Here is a 20,021-nt window from a genome sequence, read left to right on the forward strand (position 1 = left end):
CATTTGCCAGGTTATAACATGGCCACTGCTGCAACACCCCACCCAACCTTCCCACTAAATACCCGGGCCTGACCAGCCTGGGCGCCTACTCTAGAGCAGTAGCAGCACGAACATCCGCGCCATCACAACAAACTGCCAACCAATCCAGCTTAAAGAAGCTCCTCGAGCTTCTCTGGAGTCACCTGCCCGCCCCCGTACACCGTCACTTCCGTCCACACATGCGCCCAGGATTGATAGCCAGGGACCTCCAATCAGAAGCGGTCCCGCCCCCAGGCCCAGACGAAGGGCGGGTTTGAGACCAGGAAGCCCCGCCCCTCGTCGACGTGTGACGTCAGAGTCGCCATGGCGAGCTATCCGTATGGGCAGGTGAGTGCGTGAGGGGCGGGCGAATCCAGGTAGGGGCCTCGCCAAGTTCAGGCTGAGGACCGGCATTTGAGTTTGCCCTCGCTTTCTCCGCGCCATTCCCACGCTGAGGCTGGCTTCCGCGAGGTGTCGCGTGGAGCAAAAGGGAAAAGGGGTGGTCGGTCGCGCCTGTCTCACGTCACGCAGGACTGCACGTCTGGGAGGTCGTGTCGCGCCCCCTTTGACGTGGCGCGCGCGAGGATTTGGGGGCCTTGGACCCCATATACCCTGGCTGGGCTCGGCCTGGCCCCACACCTTCCCAGGGCTCCCGCGGGGACCCTGAGCAGGGTCATAAACGCGAATAGAGCGTTTAGGCCGCTAGTTCCGTCGGTATCATTTGGGGCGTCGGATAAAAATACACCCCAGACGTACTGCATCCGGATAATCAGGAGATAATCTGTGGCTTAGCAGGCTCCACAAGTGCGCTTGTTTGACTACTGGCTTAGTCCAACACCTTATTTCACACATAGGAAAAATGAAACCCAGAGAAGACACGGAACTTAGCTGAAGTTACCAAGCAGTTAGGCAGCAGATCCCGGAGCTGTCAGCCAATGCATTTTCCCCGCTTGCCAACCCATCTTGATCCAGCCAAGAACACCGCAGCAAGGTGATTCTGTGGCCAGAAGCCTTTGTGGGATGACAGAACGATGGAGGGGTTAAGTGCAGTTTGGAGTCAGAGGAAGGTTCACACCTTGGCTCCATCACCGAAATAGTTTTGAGCCCTTGAGCAACGGATTTTGCCTTTCTGAGCTGAAGCTTCCTCTGTAAAATAGGGCCAAATAATAGGGTCTACCTTGAGGGCTGTTATGAAGAATAAGGAAGTGATGCTTGTAAAGTATTTGGTACTACTGAGAGTGTAACAGGTGTTCCCTCTTGGTATTTTGATTTTTACCAGATGCCTAGAAGATCATTGCTGGGAGGGCCCTCAGAATAGTCACTTCGTTGTAAAAGGAGGAGACTGAAGCCCAGAGAGGGCTCCTGAGTTGCCCAAGATCATGCTAATTTAGGAGATAAAACCCATGCAGGAAAAATTGGAAGACAACTTCATATGGGACATTACAAAGCACTCGATTGAGTACAGTCACATGCCAAAAGGTGTGGCAAGAGCCTTCTGAGGGAATGCAGCCCTGTACAGTTTTTGTACACGATATGGAATTCTGTTATCTCAATCACCAAGGCCCTGAGGCATGCTTCCTGGGATTATAACCCCCAATTTATAGCTGAGGAACGAGCCCAGAGAAGTTAAGTGGCTTGCCCAAGGTGGCATATAGCAAGTGAGCGGGTGAGGCCAGGGCTAGAACTTAGAAATCCTTTCATTGCATGCTTAGCAGAGGTAGAGAAGAGAGAGGCCGGCCTAGGCTAGAGTTAGGAGGAAGTATAACCTAGCAGTATTTCCCAAGCTCCCTTCCATTTGCTGCGTCTTGTGAGCTGTTAATAGGTTATCACTAATAGAGGAAGATTTTGTGGTTAAGTAAATTTGGGAAATGCTCTGTTAGAAAAAGCTAAGTTTGTTCGCCATTGGCTGTCTCAGAATTCTTGCTTTGTAAATATACATTGTAAATCTGCCAAGGAGGGATTGAATATGCCGTATTTCTTAAACTTACTTAACCATGGAATTCCCCCCCCCCCTTTTTTTAAGTGGTCGTTTTTCAGTAACACTGGTATTCCTGAGGAACCCTGTTTGGGGAAATATTGCCCTAGTGCATTGTTTCTCAGTAGATGGTCTGCATCAGAATCACTTAGCAGCTTGTTAGAAAAGCATGCTTTTGGGTTCCACCTCAGATGTGTTCTGCACCCGGGAATGGCCAGGCATCTATATTTTAATCAGCTTTTGGAGGTAATTTGTATGCATCCGAGAAGCAGTGACATAGAAATTAAGAGCCTGAACTCCCAGGTTAGACACAACTGGGCTAGAATCTTAATTCTACGACTTAATAGTTACATGCCCTTGGATGCATGTAAAGGCTCTGAGCCTCAGTTTCCTCACTTGTAAAAAGGGAGGAATAGTACTTCATAGGACTGAAATGAGGATGAAATATGATAAATTCTATGGGGAGCTTGGCACATTACTAATACATAGTGTGTGCCAGTGCACAGTGCTGCTGCGATTACTGTTATCATGCCATGCTGCCTGGGCTTATGCTCAGTGAAATATTGAAAAGGAGCACGTGTCTGGAATAGAAGAAGAAATGCTTCTTTTCCCCCTATTATGTCCTGTCTGCCTGTCCAGCTCCTGGTCTATGGTTTTCCAAGAAAGGAACTGATTTGTGTGTGTGTGTGTGTGTGTGAGGCAGATTGGCCCTGAGCTAACATCTCTTGCCAATCTTTCTCTTTTTGCTTGAGGAAGATTGTTGCTGAGCTAATATCTGTGTCAGTCTTCCTCTATTTTTCACATGGGATGCTGCCAGAGCATGGCTTGGTGAGCGGTACGTAGGTCCACCCCCAGGATCTGAACCGGTGAACCCTGGGACGCCAAAGCAGAGTGCGCGAACTTAATCACTATGCCACCGGGCCCACACAGGAGATGATTTTTTTCAAAGCATCCAAAGGCTTGTCAGTGCTGCCTCCCCTCCACTCGGTACATATCCATGGAGGATTCCAGCCTATTGCTGGGAGTCAAGATTCCTGTAATTTTCCGCTGCCCCAGCCCCAGGGTCCTCAAGCATGGACTGGGAGTTGGAGCAGTGAAACTTAAGTACCCTTTGGTCCTGTAGGGGAGCCAGCCTGATGGTTTCAGTGGTTAAGAGCATGGTCTTTGAGGCCAGAGAGATTTGGCTTTAAATCCCTGCTCTGCCATTTCCTTGCAGAAATTTCTTACAAAAGTCAGATGCTTGGTTTCCCCTTCTTTAAAATGGGTACTTACCTCGAGAGTTACTGTAAAGATTAAATGAGATAATCCATATGAAGTGCTTGATATGCTGTTTTGGCATATGATAAATACTCCAAGTGGAAGAGTGATATATATGTATAAAATGTAGAATCAGTGTGATAAGTATTAAATGAGAGTAAGTGTAAGGTACTAGGACAGCACAAGAGGGATACCTGAGTCTCAGGGAGAAAGGATATTTTTTCTTTCCTGAGGAAGATTTGCCATGAGCTAAGATCTGCATCTCTCTATTTTGTATGTGCGTTGCCACCACAGCATGGCCCCCTGCCAAGTGGCGTAGGTCTGCACCTGGGAACCGAACTCTGGCCACCAAAGCAGAGTGCCCCAAACTTAACCACTAAGCCATGGGGTCAGCCCCAGGGCATTCTTTTTGTTTTTTAATTGTTATTTTTAATGATTTTTTTTTTAAAGATTGGCACCTGAGCTAACAATTGTTGCCAATCTGTTTTTTTTTTTCTGCTTTATCTCCCCAAATCTACCCCCATACATAGTTGTATATCCTAGCTGCAGGTCCTACTAGTTGTGGCATGTGGGATGCCGCCTCAGCATGGCCTGATGAGCGGTGCCATGTCCGCGCCCAGGATCTGAACCGGCGAAACTGTAGGCTGCTGCAGTGGAGTGCGAACTTAACCACTTGGCCACAGGGTCGGCGCCAGCCCCAGGACATTCTTAAAGGAGGTGATAATTAAGCCAAAAACTGAATCTCTAATAGAAGTTAGCTGGGTGAAGAAAGGAATGGTATTCCAGTAGAGGGAATAGCATGTTCAAAGGCCAGGAAGCAAGAGAGCCCAGTATTTTGGAGGAATTTAAGGAGATCATTCTAGTTGTAGTGAAGAGGGGGAGAGGGTAAGAAATGAGACCAGAAAGGTAAGCAAGGAGCAGATAGGGCCTTATATGCCTTTTTGAGGAGTGTGGACTTCATCCTAAGAGTAATGAGGGCGCCGCTGAAGAGCTTTCTCCTGTTTGTGCTTTGGAGCCCTTACCGTGGGGCACTGTGGGAATGGGTGGAAGTGGGAGATCCTGGAGGCAGGGAGACCAGTCTCAAAGCTATTGAAGTAATGTCAGTTAGAGAGAACAGTGAGCTGGTGAAAATGGACTTGAGAAGCATTTGGGAAGTAGAATTGAGAAATCTTGGTGCCTAATTGAGGTGACAGAGGGGAGGAAAGAGGAGGTTCCCAGGAGGCCACTAGGGTTTCCCATTCACCGAGATAGGAACACAGAGGGAGGATATATTTGGAGGGAAGGTCAGGAAGTTGTTGGATATGTGGGTCTGCAGCTCAGGAGAGAGAAAGCTGGAGAGAGAGATTTTGGAGTGTCAGCACAGAGGTGGTAATTGAAGTCTTGGGACAGTTCTTGGCTCACTGTTTATTGGCTGCAGGTTTCCAGCCTTTAAATATTTTAGGAGCCTCTGCTGGTGAATGCCCAAGCCACTCCTCTGTCTTCTTGTGATGGTTTAGACCCTTGGAATGGTCTCTAGCCTGCTGCAGCGGGCACTGGAGGGGTAGTTCTGGAGCACAGGCTTGTCTTTGCAATGCAGCCTGCTCTCTTCCCCATCAGGACTCAGCATGGACCAACTTTTGACACCTCTGAGCTTCACAAGGGTCTTAGCAGTGGAAGAATGAGCCCTCAGAGCCAAAAGAAAATATGGGACTTGCTGAGTGGGTTATTTGGGAGGGTGTGAGCTCCCCACCACTTGCAGGAATGCAAACAGATTCCAGATAGGGCTACAGAGATTCCATCGTCGACTGAGCGGTTGCCTAGAGGGTCTTTGGGGTCTCCTGCAATACTGCAGCTCTCAATTGGGTCTAGGTGCTGGGGAAAAAAGAATAAGATTCTTCTGAGTCTCCCTGATTTCTGGGCGTGAAGCCTCTGAAAGATCATCCAATCCCAACCCTTCACCCTTCACCCCCGTCCACCGTAGAAATCCATCATATTTGACGGATGTACTTAGGACAGTCCCTGGCACCAGCACGTGGGAGCTGCTCACTCATTTACTGAGTGAACACACAGCAGAGGGGAGGGGAGTGGAGTGGAGTCATGCAGACCGTGTTTTGAATCCTAACTCACCCATTCTAGCTGCATCATCACAGGCACATTATTAAATTCTCTGCACCTTAATTTTCTCCTCTGTACAGTGGGGATAATAACACTCACTTCACAGGACTGAGGATCGGTGAGAGTGAGCTGAACTGGAAGCATCTAGCACAGCTTCAGTAAAGTGTTAATTGCTCCCTCCCCCAACCCAATATACCAAATGTAGTTTATTTGCAATCAGTAGAGACCTAGGGATAGTTTTCTGTGATGCTTTGGAAACCATGGTTACTTAACTCTTCCTGTCTTTTTTTCTTTCACAATCTTATGTTTGTCTGCATGAAATGCACTTGGGAAAACTCTCAAAAGAGTTGGCAGCGTGGAGTAGTATAAAAGAACATGGAGTCAGGGACTCTGGTTTTCTTTTCTGGTTCGGACCTTTACTAACAACCCGGTGACCCAGAGAACCATCTTCCGCAGCCTGGATTCTGCCTCAGTTGATGGCTCTGCTACCTTCCTCTCGTGCAAGCTAGAAACCTGAGTCATTCTAAACACTTGCCTTTCCTCACTCTCCCCTCCATCTCTTCCCTTACCTAATTAGTTGCCAAGTCATGTCTAGTCTCTCTCTGAAATAGTGTCAGAATTCATCCTGTTCTCTCCATCTCCGAGTCTGCTGTCTCCTTCAAGCCCTGCCTGCCCTGCACCTGGGCTGCCGCCCGCCTCGCCAGCTCATCCTCCACCCCACCGCGGGTTCATTCTCCACATAAGGCCCTGATCACGTTCTTCCCCTATTGGAAACCCTTCTGTGGCGCTCTCTTTCCTCCAGCATAAAGCCCAGACGCTTTGGAGTGGCATTCATTTGTTCAAATATTTATGGCAGCACGCAGGCGCCAGGCACTGTGCTGGACCCTGGGGTACCGTGATGCAGGAGGCCCAGTGTCTGCCCTTGGGGAGCTCACTGTTCCGCAGAGAAGACCATAGACAGAAACTACTTTGAGACACTTGTACTCGCCGGCTAGCTGAAATGCATCAGGAGAGGCATGTGGACAGGGGATGTGTAAAGAGCCTGCCTTTCTGAGTTCACACTGTGTTCTTGCCTCCGCCCCCTGCTTTTTAGCCTGTTCCCTGACCATCCCGTGTTCACTTATAGATCTCCGCCTTTGTCTTTCTTCTCCCTCCTGTCTGGAATGTCCTTCTTTGCCTTCCTTTTGGAGAATGCCTGTGCATCCTTCAGTGCCAGCTCCAGTATTACTTCTGCCTCTTCCAGGAAGCCTTCCTTGACCCACTTCATGCCTTTGTTCATTTAATTGCTCATTTATCATTCAACAGCCAACAGATTCCTCTGCCTATGCCTCTTTGATAGCATTTAAGTAGATTTTTCTGATGGCACTGATCAGATTATCTGTGGGCTCCTCAAGCACAGGCCCTGTTTAGTTTTGTGCCCCCAGGCCTCACACTGAGCCCAGCACAATGTTTTCGCTCTGTAAACGCTTGCTGAATGGAGTCTTTTAACAGTTGTGCACCTCAGTGTCTTCATCTGAAAATAAGCCTACTAACGTCTTCCTTTTTTCTGTTAGAGGATTGTCAGCAGGACTCTGCCAGCAGTGTTTCTGTGCATGTGAAAGTGCTTTGTAAGCCGTACACGTGAGGGCTTTAATGCAGGGCGGAGAGGAAAGAGTTTAGTTGCTGCCAGGCTGCACCAGAGCCCTGGAATGAGATAGCACAGGTCGGAAGACCTGCCTGGCAGCACCTGCTTTGTTGGCTGAGGGCGTTCCCCGGAGGAAGGGCCGTGCCTCAGGTGCCATAGGCCAGGCTCAGTTTATGGCTCACAGGGCTTATTGTGGAGCGGCCACTTCCTGGCTCGATGTCCACCCTGTTCATGGGTGTGCCCAGCCTCTGCGGAGTCCCTACCCCTTTCCTGGCCTCCGCTGGGCTCCTGTGCCCTATTGCCTACAGAAAGAGCACTGGAGCAGGAGGCTGTGGTGGTCACTGGGTTCGGGGGGCGGTGGTCTAGGTCTGCCTCCGCCTCCAGCTCACAGTGTCATTGAGCAAGTCCCTTCCCTCTCCCGGCCTTGGTTTTCCCATTTGTAACCTGAAGGGTTAGGTTCGGTGACCGGCCTCCTGCACACCTCTGCCATCACGCCTCTCCAGCTCCCTTGGGAATCTTTTATTCTTTAAATTCCAGTGGAAATGCTGCTTTCTCGTGGAAACGCTCCCCGATTTCACGCTCTCTCCTTCATGGTCCTGTGATACATGTCCTTTTTAAATGCCTATTTCCTTATGCTGTTTTGTTAGATGTTACAGACAGTGTGTCTGTGCCTCTCCTATTGACTGTGAGCTCCTTCAGAAGGGTTTACTCTCCTTTATATGCCTGCCCCCAACCCTCCTGTTTACCTGGCCCGGGGCTTTGCTGATAATTAATATAACAATAGCAGCTATGATTTATTGATCGTTTGCTTTATGCCAGGCACTGTTATAAGAACTTATTTTCTTATATTAATGATTCTCAAACTGCCTTTGAGTCACTATGAGAGTTCTGCAGAGCTCTCTCAGAATCTGGGGGGGGCGGGGGGGTGGGGGTGGGGAGTGGCACATGGTCGGGGCTCAGGAACCCCCACCTTCCCTCAGCTAGAGTGACTTTCTTTTATCAGGTTTTTTTTTTTTTTTTGAGGAAGATTAGCCCTGAGCTAACGTCTGCTGCCAATCCTCCTCTTTTTGCTGAGGAAGACTGGTCCTGAGCTAACATTCATGCCCATCTTTCTCTACTTTATATGTGGGGCGGCTACCACAGCATGGCTTGCCAAGCGATGCCATGTCTGCACCCGGGATCCGAACCAGCGAACCCCGGGCTGCCGAAGAGGAACGTGTGCACTTAACCATTGCACCGCTGGGCCGGCCCCTCTTTTATCAATGTTAAAAATTTTATCTTATCAAAAGATTCTTTAGCTAAAAATTAAACTAATGAAATTCTGCTGCATTTATTTCTTGTAATCTGCAAAACCATTCAGTGAAGAAGCGACTATTATATTCTATTTGTGAAGAAATATGCTTCGAGAGATTAAGCCCCTGGTCCCCGGTCGTGAACTCAGCTGGTGAGAGCAGAGTTTTGCGGTGAGATTTGGCTGTGACTTCATTATCTGTGAAGGAGTCCTCCCGCTGGCTAGGCAGCTTCCAGGGCGGAGGATGGTGAATGGGGAAGGTGGAGGGCCTGCTTCCTGCCCTCCCCCCAGAAGCCTCGCCTCCTGGAGCAAGCACACCCCCTTTAGATGAAGTGTGAATTTGGGAGAGCCTTGAGGGTAGCTGTTCCAGAAGCTGTCAAACACGGTAAAAAGAGAAAGGCCAGGCTTTCGGTGCCTAGGCCGCGGGCTGCTGTGCCTCACGGGCTGACCCGAACATGTCTAGCTGGTCCCGTCCTCAGAGCTGGGCCCAGCGGCTCTCCGTGCCCTTACCTCAGCCTGTCTGCGTATTGCTCGGGCTGCGCTCTGCCAGGCCTTTTGCTGGCCGCTTAGGGAGATGCAGCCGAGCACTCTGAGCCTTGGGGACACCTGGCTCGTGGCGTGGGGACCTGGACAAGAGAGGCAATGCTCCTGTGTATGCCCTAGTGTACAAATTGGGCTTAGCAGCCGGGAGACCTGGATTCTGGGGCCAGCCCCTGCATGCAGCCTGTGTGTGATTTTTCTGGACTCGAGTTTCCTCCTCCGTAGAAGGTGCTGTTACTAATCATTTTAATGTGTAGTGAGTGCTTAACCTCTCTGTGCCAGGGCCTGTGTCAAAGCACTTCATGTGGCTGGTCTCATTTCATTCACAAACCAACCTGGGACGTAGGCACTATTATTTTTCATTCCCATTTTAGAGCAAAGGATATTGTGGCTTAGAGAGCGTAAGTCATTAGTCCAGTTAGTAAGTGGCAGAACGTGAACTTGAACTGGTCTTTTTGACTTTAGCCTTTGTACTATATTGCCTTAGGAGTTGATTCTCCCCTGCCCATCTCACAGAGCCATGAGTGAGGATGGGGAAAGTGTTTTTGTATCACGAGCTCGAGTGCGCTAAGAAAAGCATGCTCTGGATGACTCCATGCTCTGGAAGTATTGTTTGTGATTGAAGAGGGTCAGGGCTGTGTGGTGGAGGTCACGTTTGCACGTGAATTCCACAAATAGAGATGAGGTAGCACAGGGGGAGAATGTGGAATGGTTTGATTCATTTGCCTACTCATTTATACAGTAAATATTTACTGAGCATCCATTCCGCACTGGGGGCTGGGGATAAAGTGGCAAACCAAACATGATCCCAGACCTCGTGGAGCCCCTTGGTGTGCAGGGAAGGTGAGCCAGGAGGGCAGGATTCCAGCCCTGACTCTGCAGGTTACTGGTGGTGCGATTTTGGGTAAGTTGTATCTTCTCTAGAAGCCTCAGGTTCCCCATCTGAGCAATGGGATCATAATTCCAGCTCTGCCTATAGGATCAGTTGGAAGAGTGGCAGTGGCAGTGTATTATAACTGTAAAGTGCCGTACTGTGGCTAGTTTCTGGCCTTATCATTCTGACTGATGTCTTGCTTTTCTTGCAGGGCTGCCCAGGAGCTGGAGGACAAGCGCCCGGAGCCCCTCCGGGGAGTTACTACCCTGGATCCCCCCATGGTGGAGGGCAGTATGGCAGTGGGGTACCCCCTGGTGGTGGTTATGGAGGAGGTCCTGCCCCTGGAGGGCCTTATGGACCACCAGCTGGTGGAGGGCCCTATGGACACCCCAACCCTGGGGGCCTCCCCCCTGGAACTCCAGGAGGACCATATGGTGGTGCAGCCCCAGGGGCCCCCTATGGTCAGCCACCTCCAAATTCCTATGGTGCCCAGCATCCCGGGCCTTATGGACAGGGCCCTCCTCCAGGTAAGCAGAGATCTTGGACTCCAGGTGCCTCTGACCCTGTTCTGAGTTACCCAGGGCCCATCCTGACCCTTCTGGTGGATGTTCAGGCAGCCTGGTCTTTGGTGCCTTAGCATCTTGCTTCCAGCTTCAGCTTGCATCAGCAGAATGAGAAGTCTGTTAGTTAGCTTTGCTGTGGTAACAACAACTCCAAAATCTCTTTGGCTTGCAGCAACAAACATTTATTTCTATTGCTTGCTCACACGTATTTCCTCTTGCTTATGTGATGGCAGCTGTGGCTTTGGTGACTGAGGTTCTGCTCCACGAGTCTTTTCTTTCCAGGATTCAGGCTGAAGGAGCAGCCTCTGTTAGGGATATGCTGTTCTTGTGGCAGAGAAAAAGGTCAGGAGAGCTAACAGGAATGCACAATGCTCTTAAAGCTTCTGCTTTGAAGTACTTTATCTGTCTTCCACTCACATTCTGTTGGCTAATCCTCATCTGATCAAACCCGATATTTATAGGATAGGAATAATACTTGTCCCATGGAGGTGCTCTGCCAGCCACCAGGCAGTGGTGAGGTTGTACAGCGCTCTAACAGGGAAGGGGGGCAGAATTAGCAAATAATTGGAGATAATAATACAGTCTGCCATGCGGAGAAACCCCATCCTGCAGAAGGGAGACTGACTGCTATATGTAGAAAGGCAAGATAGTGTAGTTGGTGAAAGCTTGGGCTTTTTGCAATCACTTATTGACCTTACCAGATTACTTCACCTCCTTAAGCCCCAGTGTCCACATCTGGCAGTGTCAAAATGAGGGCAGTGTCACTACCTCACATGGTTGTTGATATGGATTAAGTGAGAAGGTGCAGGGGAACACTGGGCACAGTGTCTGGCACATGGGAAGGGATTAATAAACAATATTCTGTGAAAGGACTCGTTCTGGAGCATTCTCAGCAAAGAGGTATTCAGCATTTAATGTGATGACAGATGTGCCAAGGGCCTTACCACTGAAAGATGCTGAGGTGGACAGGAGAATGATGGGATGGTCCCATAGGGGAAGGATAAAGAGCAGAGATGCTAAAGGTGAGGTACTGGACAAGATGGGGGAGGGACCCGGGGCTTGGAGACTCAGTGGAGGCAGAAAATCCTGGGTAGGGGCTTTGGCCTCAAGAAGATTGCTGAGCTGTCGTAGAGGGTCAGGGAAGGTGAGTGCCCAGCCCCCTACTTCCTCCCAAACTCATTCAGTTAGCCTCTGCTCAGAATGCTTGTTCCCAGAAGACCAAGCCAGCAGCAAGGCAGCCTGGAACCACTCCTGTGCGCCTGAAGCGCCTGCATAGAAGGGCACTGCTGGGAAGCTGCAGCATCTTAGCATACATGCCCAGGCAGGTGGCCCTGACAGAGATGCTCAAACCTTGGGGGTTCTAAACACTGTGAGCAGTGGCATTTATCTTGTCAGAGCCCAGAGCTGCCGGGTGTTTGCTTTCAGCTCAGCAGCCTCATGGTGAGTTTCCTCATATTTTAAAAATCTTGTCTCTGAGCCTGCATGAGGTCACTGCAGGGAAGGGAGCCGCTGGCTATGAGGCTTATCCCTCCAGGGCCTGGGGCCAGAGGTAATCTCTGGGGCTGGAGAGGAGAGGAGCGATGTGCCTCAGACTCTCAGCTGCTCACCCTCTGCAGCTTCCCCTCGTGTGGCCACCATTGCCTCCTCCAGTGCATCTGGTGACCCCCTGGGGCAGTGCTTCTTAAAGCATGATCCCCATGTCACCTGCATCGGAGTCCCCTGGAGGTGGCACCTCAGCCCCACTGAATCCAGGATCTCAACTTTGAGCACCAGCACTCTGCAAGGCAGGTTTGACCCTTAAAGGTGCCGTGCTGCTCAAGGAAAGATCCCAAAGGCACTCGAGACCCAGAGGGCCTTTCCAGCCTCCTCAGCTGCCATCCCCCCGCCCCTCCCCCATCAACCCAAGACCCCTTGGAGTGCTCTGAACACACTCTGTGTCTTTGCCATGTGCTTTTTCTTCCCCCATCTCAACTCCTTATCATCCTTTCAGAGCCAGTTTAAATATCCCTTCCTCTGTGAAAATGTGACTGCACACATTCCAGGCCCTTGGCTAAAACATTTTGCTATCATCTCACTTAATCATCACACAGCCCTGGGAAGTGGGTCCATTTTAGAAATGGGCAAATCAGGACTCAGAGAATTAATTTGCCTAAAGTCACACAAGCTAGTAAGGATCAGAGCCGAGATTTGAATCCGAATTCTGCTCTTTGATTCCAGAGCCTGAACTCTTCTATGCAAACTGCACAGACCACATGTATTAGAGACACTGTGGCCCGCGCTCCCCCATGGCACAGCTGCTGTTTTAGGAAGGTAGTGGGGCCTGCCTCGATTTCGCATCTAAGGAGGTCAGACTAGCCCGTCAGTGCAGCAGACCTTTTTCCTGTGGCCTCAGCTTTGGGACGGGATGGTGGTTTCTATGCTCCACAGCTGCCCGTGGCTGTCTGATACTGCCTTGTGTGAAGGGGCCCTTTTTGTGGCCAGTTAACTCAGAAGGTTTACAATACTGTGTAACTCTGGCTTTTCCTAAGACAGACAATCTTCTGTGCTTCTCCACTTTCATCTCCCAGCCTTTACCTCTACCCCCCAGCTTACCCTGCGTGTCTTTCCGCATGAATGATCCTGATTTACATACATACTTAAAGCTACTTACATACTCCAGACAGACACACAGAGCTATTTGAAACACAACAACAATGCTAATAATCAGATAGTACGCAGATTGCACAGGTGCTAATTTAAGGGTTTTCATATATTAATTGTATCCTTACAATAATGAAGTAGATACTATTATGTCCTCAATTTAAAGATAAGAAAACCAAATCAGAAAACTTCGGTAACTATGGCTGCAAAATGGGGGAGCTGGGACTTGAACCGTGAGCTCAACTCTAGCATGAATTGAGCACCTTCCCTTTCTGTGTCCAGCTCTGTGCTAGGCTCTGGGTATTCAGCGGTGGGTTAGTCTGGGATCCTGCCTGCATGTTACTCCAAGTCTAACCTGGAAGGGGAGAAGGATCACAGCGGAGTGATCAGGACTGCGAGAGAGGAGTACGGAGGAGAGGGGAGGGAGGCCTGTCTTGGGGCGGAAGAACAGGGAAGGCTTTGAGGCAGGAACAGCATTTTATTCGGGTTTTGAAGGGTGGACAGGAAATGGATGCAAAGGGATGAGGGAGAAGGGGTCCGAAGCAGAGGGAAGGGGGTGAGTGGAGGCTCTGCGTGGGTGTGGGTGAGAGCAGGGCAATATTTCATCTGGGCGGGGACAGAGGTGTCGAGGTACAGCATGGAAGAGAGTGAGAGGGAGATGGGCGTACCACATCGTGGGGGGACCCGGAATGCTGTTTTAAGGATGCTGGACTTTATTTTGTGGTCAATGGGGAACCTTTGAAGAGTTTTGAGTTGAGTTGGGGGAAAATGGATGAGAAGAGAGTTGAATTTTAGAAAGATTGCTCAGTAACAAGTGAAGAGTGGAGGAGAATAGCTGTGAGGATGATTTGGTTAGGCTTTTTGGTTTGTTACAACAATCCAGGTGAGAGGCGTCTGAGCCAGGACAGGTGCAGTAGGAATAGGGAGGAGGAGATGCCTGTGTGTGGAACTGCCAGAACTGGACAGCTCTTTGGAGGTGTGGGATGAGGAGGCGTCACAGATGTCTCCAGGGAGGTTTGGAGATGGGGAGGTGCATGGGAGGTGATGGGGAAGGAAGAGAGGTAGAGCTCCATGGCCACCCACACTCTGGCAGCTCCTGATAGAATATGGGCCAGGGAAATCAGAGATGGACCAGACCTAGTTCCCACCCCAGAGAGCTGCCTGCTCCTGTGACTCGGAATACTGGTCTCTGGGCTGTGTGTGTTAGGTGCTCAGCAAACATTTTTGGGTCCCCAGTCTGTGGGGAAGAGATAATCTCTCTTTTCAGAGAATTCTTCATTAGCTAGACAAGTCCTTGTTCCTTAAAAACTTAAAGTCAAATAGAGATGTGACCAGAACGCTATAGCGGGACAGATTCACAGAGTAGACATCAAACGCAGATACTCGTGAGTTGACACCAAAGGTCCTCTTCCATCAGAGTAAGAATGTTGGCCTGATGGAAGATGGGGGTAGGTGGATTTGTGGGGTTTGGTGGGTAAGAAAAACCTGTAGCCAGGGTGGCACTGAGGCTGGCCCTTCCCAGCATTTCTGTGGATTGGCCTTGAGACCTGTGTCTGACTCCCCTGGTTTGTGCCCCTTCCTGCAGGTGGCGCCCCTCCCAATGTGGATCCCGAGGCTTACTCCTGGTTCCAGTCAGTGGACTCTGATCGCAGTGGCTACATCTCCATCAAGGAGCTGAAGCAGGCCCTGGTCAACTCCAACTGGTCCTCGTTCAATGATGAGACATGCCTCATGATGATCAGTGAGTCCCTGCCCTTCCCCCTGGGCTCGAGCTGGGCCAGTGGGACCTGATACCTGATAGTAGGTGGGTGGTCAACCCTTCTGAGGAGAGATCTTTTGGCCAGGAAACTGGGTTCAAGGTGAGATCCGCTAGACTGAGAGCTCTTTCCCTTAGATCTTTTCTCAAGTTCTAGACCCCGCTGCATCACAGGCTAACTCATTTCCTGTTCTGCAGAATGAGACTCCCTGCCCTGTAGGAGAGGGCAGGGAGGGTGTCAGCTGCCAAGCCTGCAGAGAAAATGCAGTTCTGGAAGGAAGGGGTGGGGCTTAGGGTGGCCAGGGTGGGGCTGGTGTAACACTTGATGAGGGTGCGTCTTAGGGACAGGCATCTAGGCCTCAGGCCTTTGGTTCTCTGGAGTCTCCTCCAGTAGGGGCTGCCTCAGTGGTACCCAAGGATCCTTGGCCCTCGGTCTTGAAACTTTCCTTCCCTCCTTTCCCTCCCCACCAAGACATGTTTGACAAGACCAAGTCAGGCCGCATCGATGTCTACGGGTTCTCGGCCCTGTGGAAGTTCATCCAGCAGTGGAAGAACCTCTTCCAGCAGTATGACCGGGACCGCTCGGGCTCCATCAGCTACACAGAGTTGCAGCAAGGTGAGGGCGGGGCTAGGGCCCGTGCACAGGCAGAGCTAGACTTTTCTCTTTACTCCCTGAGACAGAACAAGGGGCTTTCTCTAGTCTCTGACTACCAAACGTCCAGCTGCATTACAAAATGCTGTCCTCAGCACAGGCCCACTCCCCACCCCTTCCATGACCGGGCTAGGGCGTTGAGCCAAGATCCAGAGCAAGGAAACACCTGGGATCAGGCTCAGGGCTGGACTCCCTGCTGATGGGACTCCTGGCAGTTTCTGGTGAGACAGGCCCAGCTGGCAGGGATCCTTGGGGATGGAGACGCAGCAACCCAGTGCTCATCGAGACCAGTATGTGTGACTTTTGTGGCGCTTTTTTCTCTAGTTTCTAGCATGCCCCTGTGTAGGGGCTCAAAAAGATGATTTCTGTTGCTAGCTCTGTTAGAAGGCAGTTTTCTTCCCAACTCTGGGCTGCAGACTACTCTGAAAGTTGCAGTTGTGTGAGATGACCCGAAGCCACAGCTCCAGGTCTGCTTCCGATTCTGACTCTAGGGGATGGGTGGTTCGTGGGGTTATGAGATCCTGACGAGGAGCTTTGCCACTTAGAGGGGAGAAAGGGCTCCCCAGAGAACCCAGCCCCTTGCCCTGGCCATGGATTCCCATCAGACCGAGGGGCTCTGTGGGTGGGGGTGAGCTCATGGTATCTGTACCCTGGTAGACCAGAAAGGAGATGACCTGTACTGATCACCCTGCTTTCTTGTCGGGTGCTGTCGTGGAGATTGGGAAGGGTGATACAATCACAACAAAACGAATGTTTGTTGAATATGTTATTCGTTCATTCTCCCCGTGTGTAGGTACTGTTTATTCCTCACCCTTAAATGAAGAGTCTCTTATTATTGCCTTTTTACAGATGAGAAAACAGGCTAAGTATAGGTAGCTTGCCCAAGGGCCACATAGCAAAAGGGGAGCTGGGATTTTAGCCTGAGCTGGTAGATTATGCAGAGAGGAAGGGAGGAGGCATCCCAGCTAGAGGGACAGGCAGAGCAACATGTAGGCTGTGACTTTGGAGCTGCCTAGCAGCCTTGCCTGGGGAGATGATGATTTTATTATTTTTAATAAATGACACTTACTGAGTGCTTATGTGCTGGGCAGCGTCCCAGGTGCTTTACATGATCACTTCCTTTAATCCTTACTAGAAGCTCCAAGGTAGGTATTATCCCCATTTTAGAGGTGATGACAGAGGATTAGCAAGGGTAAGCAACTTGCTGAGGGGCTGTCTTGACTCCAGAGCAGGCCCTCGTAACCTCTATGCCGGGCCACCTCTGATGTGTGCCCTGGACAAGGTGGTCCTAGGGGTCTCAGACTTCCTTGTGTAGTGCACACGAGTCAGGGATGAGCACAGATAGGCTGGTGTTCTGGGACCCCATGGGCCCCTGGTTGAACGGGGTTTAATGGAGATGTGGAGAAAGAGGGATGGGGACCTACCAGCCGAGAGGAGCATCCAGACAGAGGCCGTATTGTGCTCCTGCCATCTCGGACAGACCCTCAGGACTCCTTTCCTCTTTCTGCTTCCATGCTGATCCCATTCCCTCAAAGTCCCCTGAGCTGCGGTGCTCCATGGCGCTGGTCGATGGCGGTGCTCATGGCAGGTTTTTGTGTGTGCTCTGTGTGCCCCTCCTCTCCAGCTCTGACCCAAATGGGCTACAACCTGAGCCCCCAGTTCACCCAGCTCCTGGTCTCCCGCTACTGCCCGCGCTCCGCCAATCCCGCCATGCAGCTGGATCGCTTCATCCAGGTGTGCACCCAGCTGCAGGTGCTGACCGAGGCCTTCCGGGAGAAGGACACAGCTGTGCAGGGCAACATTCGGCTCAGCTTTGAGGACTTCGTCACCATGACAGCTTCTCGGATGCTATGACCCAGCCCATCTGGCTCCTTAGAGTGGGAGAAGCATGTGGGCCTCTCTTCTTTTCCTGCCTCTCCTAGAAAAAGATTCTCCCTTGCCTGATGCAGCACTATTCCCAAAGAAGGCTGGGAGCCCTGCGTCATAGCTGCCACAGAGTGGGGACCTGAGTGGAGGCCACACAGGTAGGGCCTGACCTAGGAGAGGCCTGGAAGTTGAGTCTCCTTACAGTCCTGAGCATTTAAATGGCACAGCCTTGCACCAGGAGCAGGAGATGCCAGTCATTGCAATGGCATTCATGTCCAGTGTTAGGCTGGGCTCCAGCTTCTAGCTTTCCCTTCTGTGCCCTGAGGCCAGTGGTGAGTATTCATGGGCCTCTTACCATTCCCACCTGTGTTCCCTCACCCATGCTGTCTTGTCAGATGAACCCAGTTTCTCCAGAGGTAGAATCTGACCAAGCATGAGAGAGGTTTGCTCTCGGGACCAGTGGCTTGGATTCCGCCACCCCCATGCCCATAAATCCGTGTGTGTGTTCACTTCTAGCTGCCTGGGGGCTGTCCCTGCTTGGGGAGTTGGGACAGTCTGCTCTCTGGGTATCTTTGGCCAGGCTACTGCCCTCTGCAGCTTGGACCCCTCTCTTGCCTGCCATTTTCTGCTTGACTTCGTCCCCAGGGACAGTTGCCACCTCCCACTGCCAATGCTTTTTTTTTTTATTTGTGGTTTTTCCATTTGGGGCCAAAAGTTCAGTGAAACTGTAAGCTTCAATAAAAATAGAAAAAATATAAAGTTCCGTGTTTTTCCACCACACCTTCCCAGCCACAGGTTCATATGCTTATCCATTCAGTCACCATTCTTTCGTTCGACAAGTATTTAAGTACATACTGTATACCACGCCATGCAGAAAGAAGCAGCTCCGGGGGACATGGTCTACACGGGGCTGCTCTTATTTACCAGGGTGAAGTAGGGGTCTGCCAGGTTCAGTTCAGTACGGGCTGGGGGTCAGCACAAGAAGCTGATTGTGTGTTTTATAACAGTTTTCGGGCTGGCATTCTGGCCTGGAAGTAGCCACCCCACGCTTTTTACAGCATGGCCTTTTTATTATCTCAAGCCCTAGTTTTATCTCCCAGACCAACTGCATTTATTAAGTCATAACTTCTCCCCCATTTTTATTAAGCACAGACATCTGTACTTGCCAGCTGGATTTTCAGATCGGCATGATAACCAGTCTGCTCTGAATGTCTATGGTGGTCTGACAAATTTCAATCAAAAGTCAAGACACCAGACATTCCGGTTTGCCTGGGGGACCTTATATGGGTAATGGTGTGATGAGAATCCTTTTGCTTTGGGGGGTGAAGATAAGAACTCCGGGCCCTGATCACGGCACCACTCCCTGCACTGGGGGGTCCGGGGAAGTAGCTATGACTGTTGGCAGCTCAGTGAGGCCCACCAGGTTTGTCAGGCTCAGCCACGTCAGCCCCATTCTCTGTAGTGCTGGGATCCTAGAATTAGATGGCATCCATTCCCAGAGGCCAGCCTCCATCCGGAGCCAGACTCTTCTCCATGGCCCCCCAGTGCATCTGGCCTCTGCTTGCCAGGCTCCAGTGACAACTCAGTGCATTTCCAGGCAGCCCACTTCCTCTTGACTGGTAGAAATTTCTTCCTGATGTGGATTCCAAATCCTGCCACCTTGAAAACACCACCCATTTGCTATGGTTTTCTCTCTTGGGCTATCCAGAACATACATCACCCCTTTTTGCATGTCAACCCTCTAGATATCTAGAACCTGCCACCACATTTCCCCCCAAGTCCTCCCTTCCCTAGGCTGGACAGTCCCAGGCTCTTCAGCAACTCTTCACTGGGCATCACTCCCCTTGGCATCCTGATCACCTCCCCTGAATTTTCACCAGTCCCCCAAAATGGCAGCCTGAGGCCTACTGTGGTGCTGGGTTCAACCAGCAGAGCAGAGTAGCACTGTAACCTTAGGGGAATCTTCTGTTATTTCTTTGCTCCCACTGAGCCCAGTGTCTACTGAAATCTGTCTTTAAAACTGTGCCCATCATCGTCTCTCGCCCTTGTGCCCAGCAAGGCCTGAGGAGCCCAGTGCCTGGGTTGGTCCTTGTGGGCATGGTTGGTTCTGAGCTTGGGACCAGCCCTCACCTCATGTGGCACTCTGCACCTGCAAGCCTGGCTACAAAATTTCCCAACAGCTTTGGATCCTAAGGTCAGCAGGAGTGTGGTATGGGCAGGACAGCCCATCCTGCCTGGCACCAACTGCACATCTGTAGAAGTGTCCGTGAGAGCTGGGCTGGTGAGCCATGTGGAGAGTGGGATGACATACTTAGACCACGCCTTCCACTCGCTCTGGATAAAGTGTGGTGCCTAAGAAGAGGGGTGCTTATGCATTCCTGGGCTGGGCCCCTGCCAGGACCATGGTTTGCCCCACTTCCTGACGGGTGAGGTCAGAAGGAACCCGCAGCCCCATTAATCAAGTTAAGCAGACCGGGTGGTGCGCATGGCCAAGCTGGCTCTGCCAGATGTCTCCCGCTTCTCTCAGAAGAGTAGTGCTTCATTGCACCTCCTGCTCTGGCACCAAGGATCAGGGCCTCTGGCAGTCCCTAATCCTCTTGGTGGCAGGCGGAGCATGTCTAGCCAAGTCTCTGGCTTTGTCTTTATATTGTGAGTTCGTAGAAAATAAATGCAAGCCCTGATTTCCAAGAAGGTGAAGGTGATAATCAGTCTTCTAACCCCACTGTGTGCCCACCCTACCCCCTTACCTTCCATAGGCTGCTGGGCCGGTGAGCAGACAGATGTGTCAAGGTCGAGGGCCTGGGATCAGAGGTTGGGCACTGCCTGAGGAGGCAGCCCCACGTACACTCTGAGGCCTGGCTAGCAGCCCAT

At 51.0% G+C, this 20,021-nt stretch overlaps 2 protein-coding genes across 2 annotated transcripts in view; one reads left to right on the forward strand and one right to left on the reverse strand.

The window, feature by feature from the left end:
* On the forward strand, nt 1-17,909 carry PEF1 (penta-EF-hand domain containing 1). The gene is made up of 5 exons (XM_008538562.2): nt 1-366; nt 9,885-10,200; nt 14,462-14,617; nt 15,105-15,248; nt 16,909-17,909. The coding sequence occupies exons 1-5, from the start codon at nt 343-345 to the stop codon at nt 17,136-17,138; spliced, it is 870 nt and encodes a 289-aa protein (XP_008536784.1). The 5' UTR covers nt 1-342; the 3' UTR covers nt 17,139-17,909.
* Nucleotides 10,400-20,021, reverse strand: part of HCRTR1 (hypocretin receptor 1) — a 19,194-nt gene continuing 9,572 nt past the window's right edge. The window contains exon 7 of the mRNA XM_070595988.1: nt 10,400-10,555. Coding sequence (XP_070452089.1) covers nt 10,545-10,555 — 11 coding nt within the window. The 3' untranslated portion in view covers nt 10,400-10,544. The remainder of the gene's footprint in view (nt 10,556-20,021) is intronic.

This window comes from Equus przewalskii, chromosome 2 (assembly GCF_037783145.1).
Source record: "Equus przewalskii isolate Varuska chromosome 2, EquPr2, whole genome shotgun sequence".
Lineage (NCBI taxonomy): Eukaryota > Metazoa > Chordata > Mammalia > Perissodactyla > Equidae > Equus > Equus przewalskii.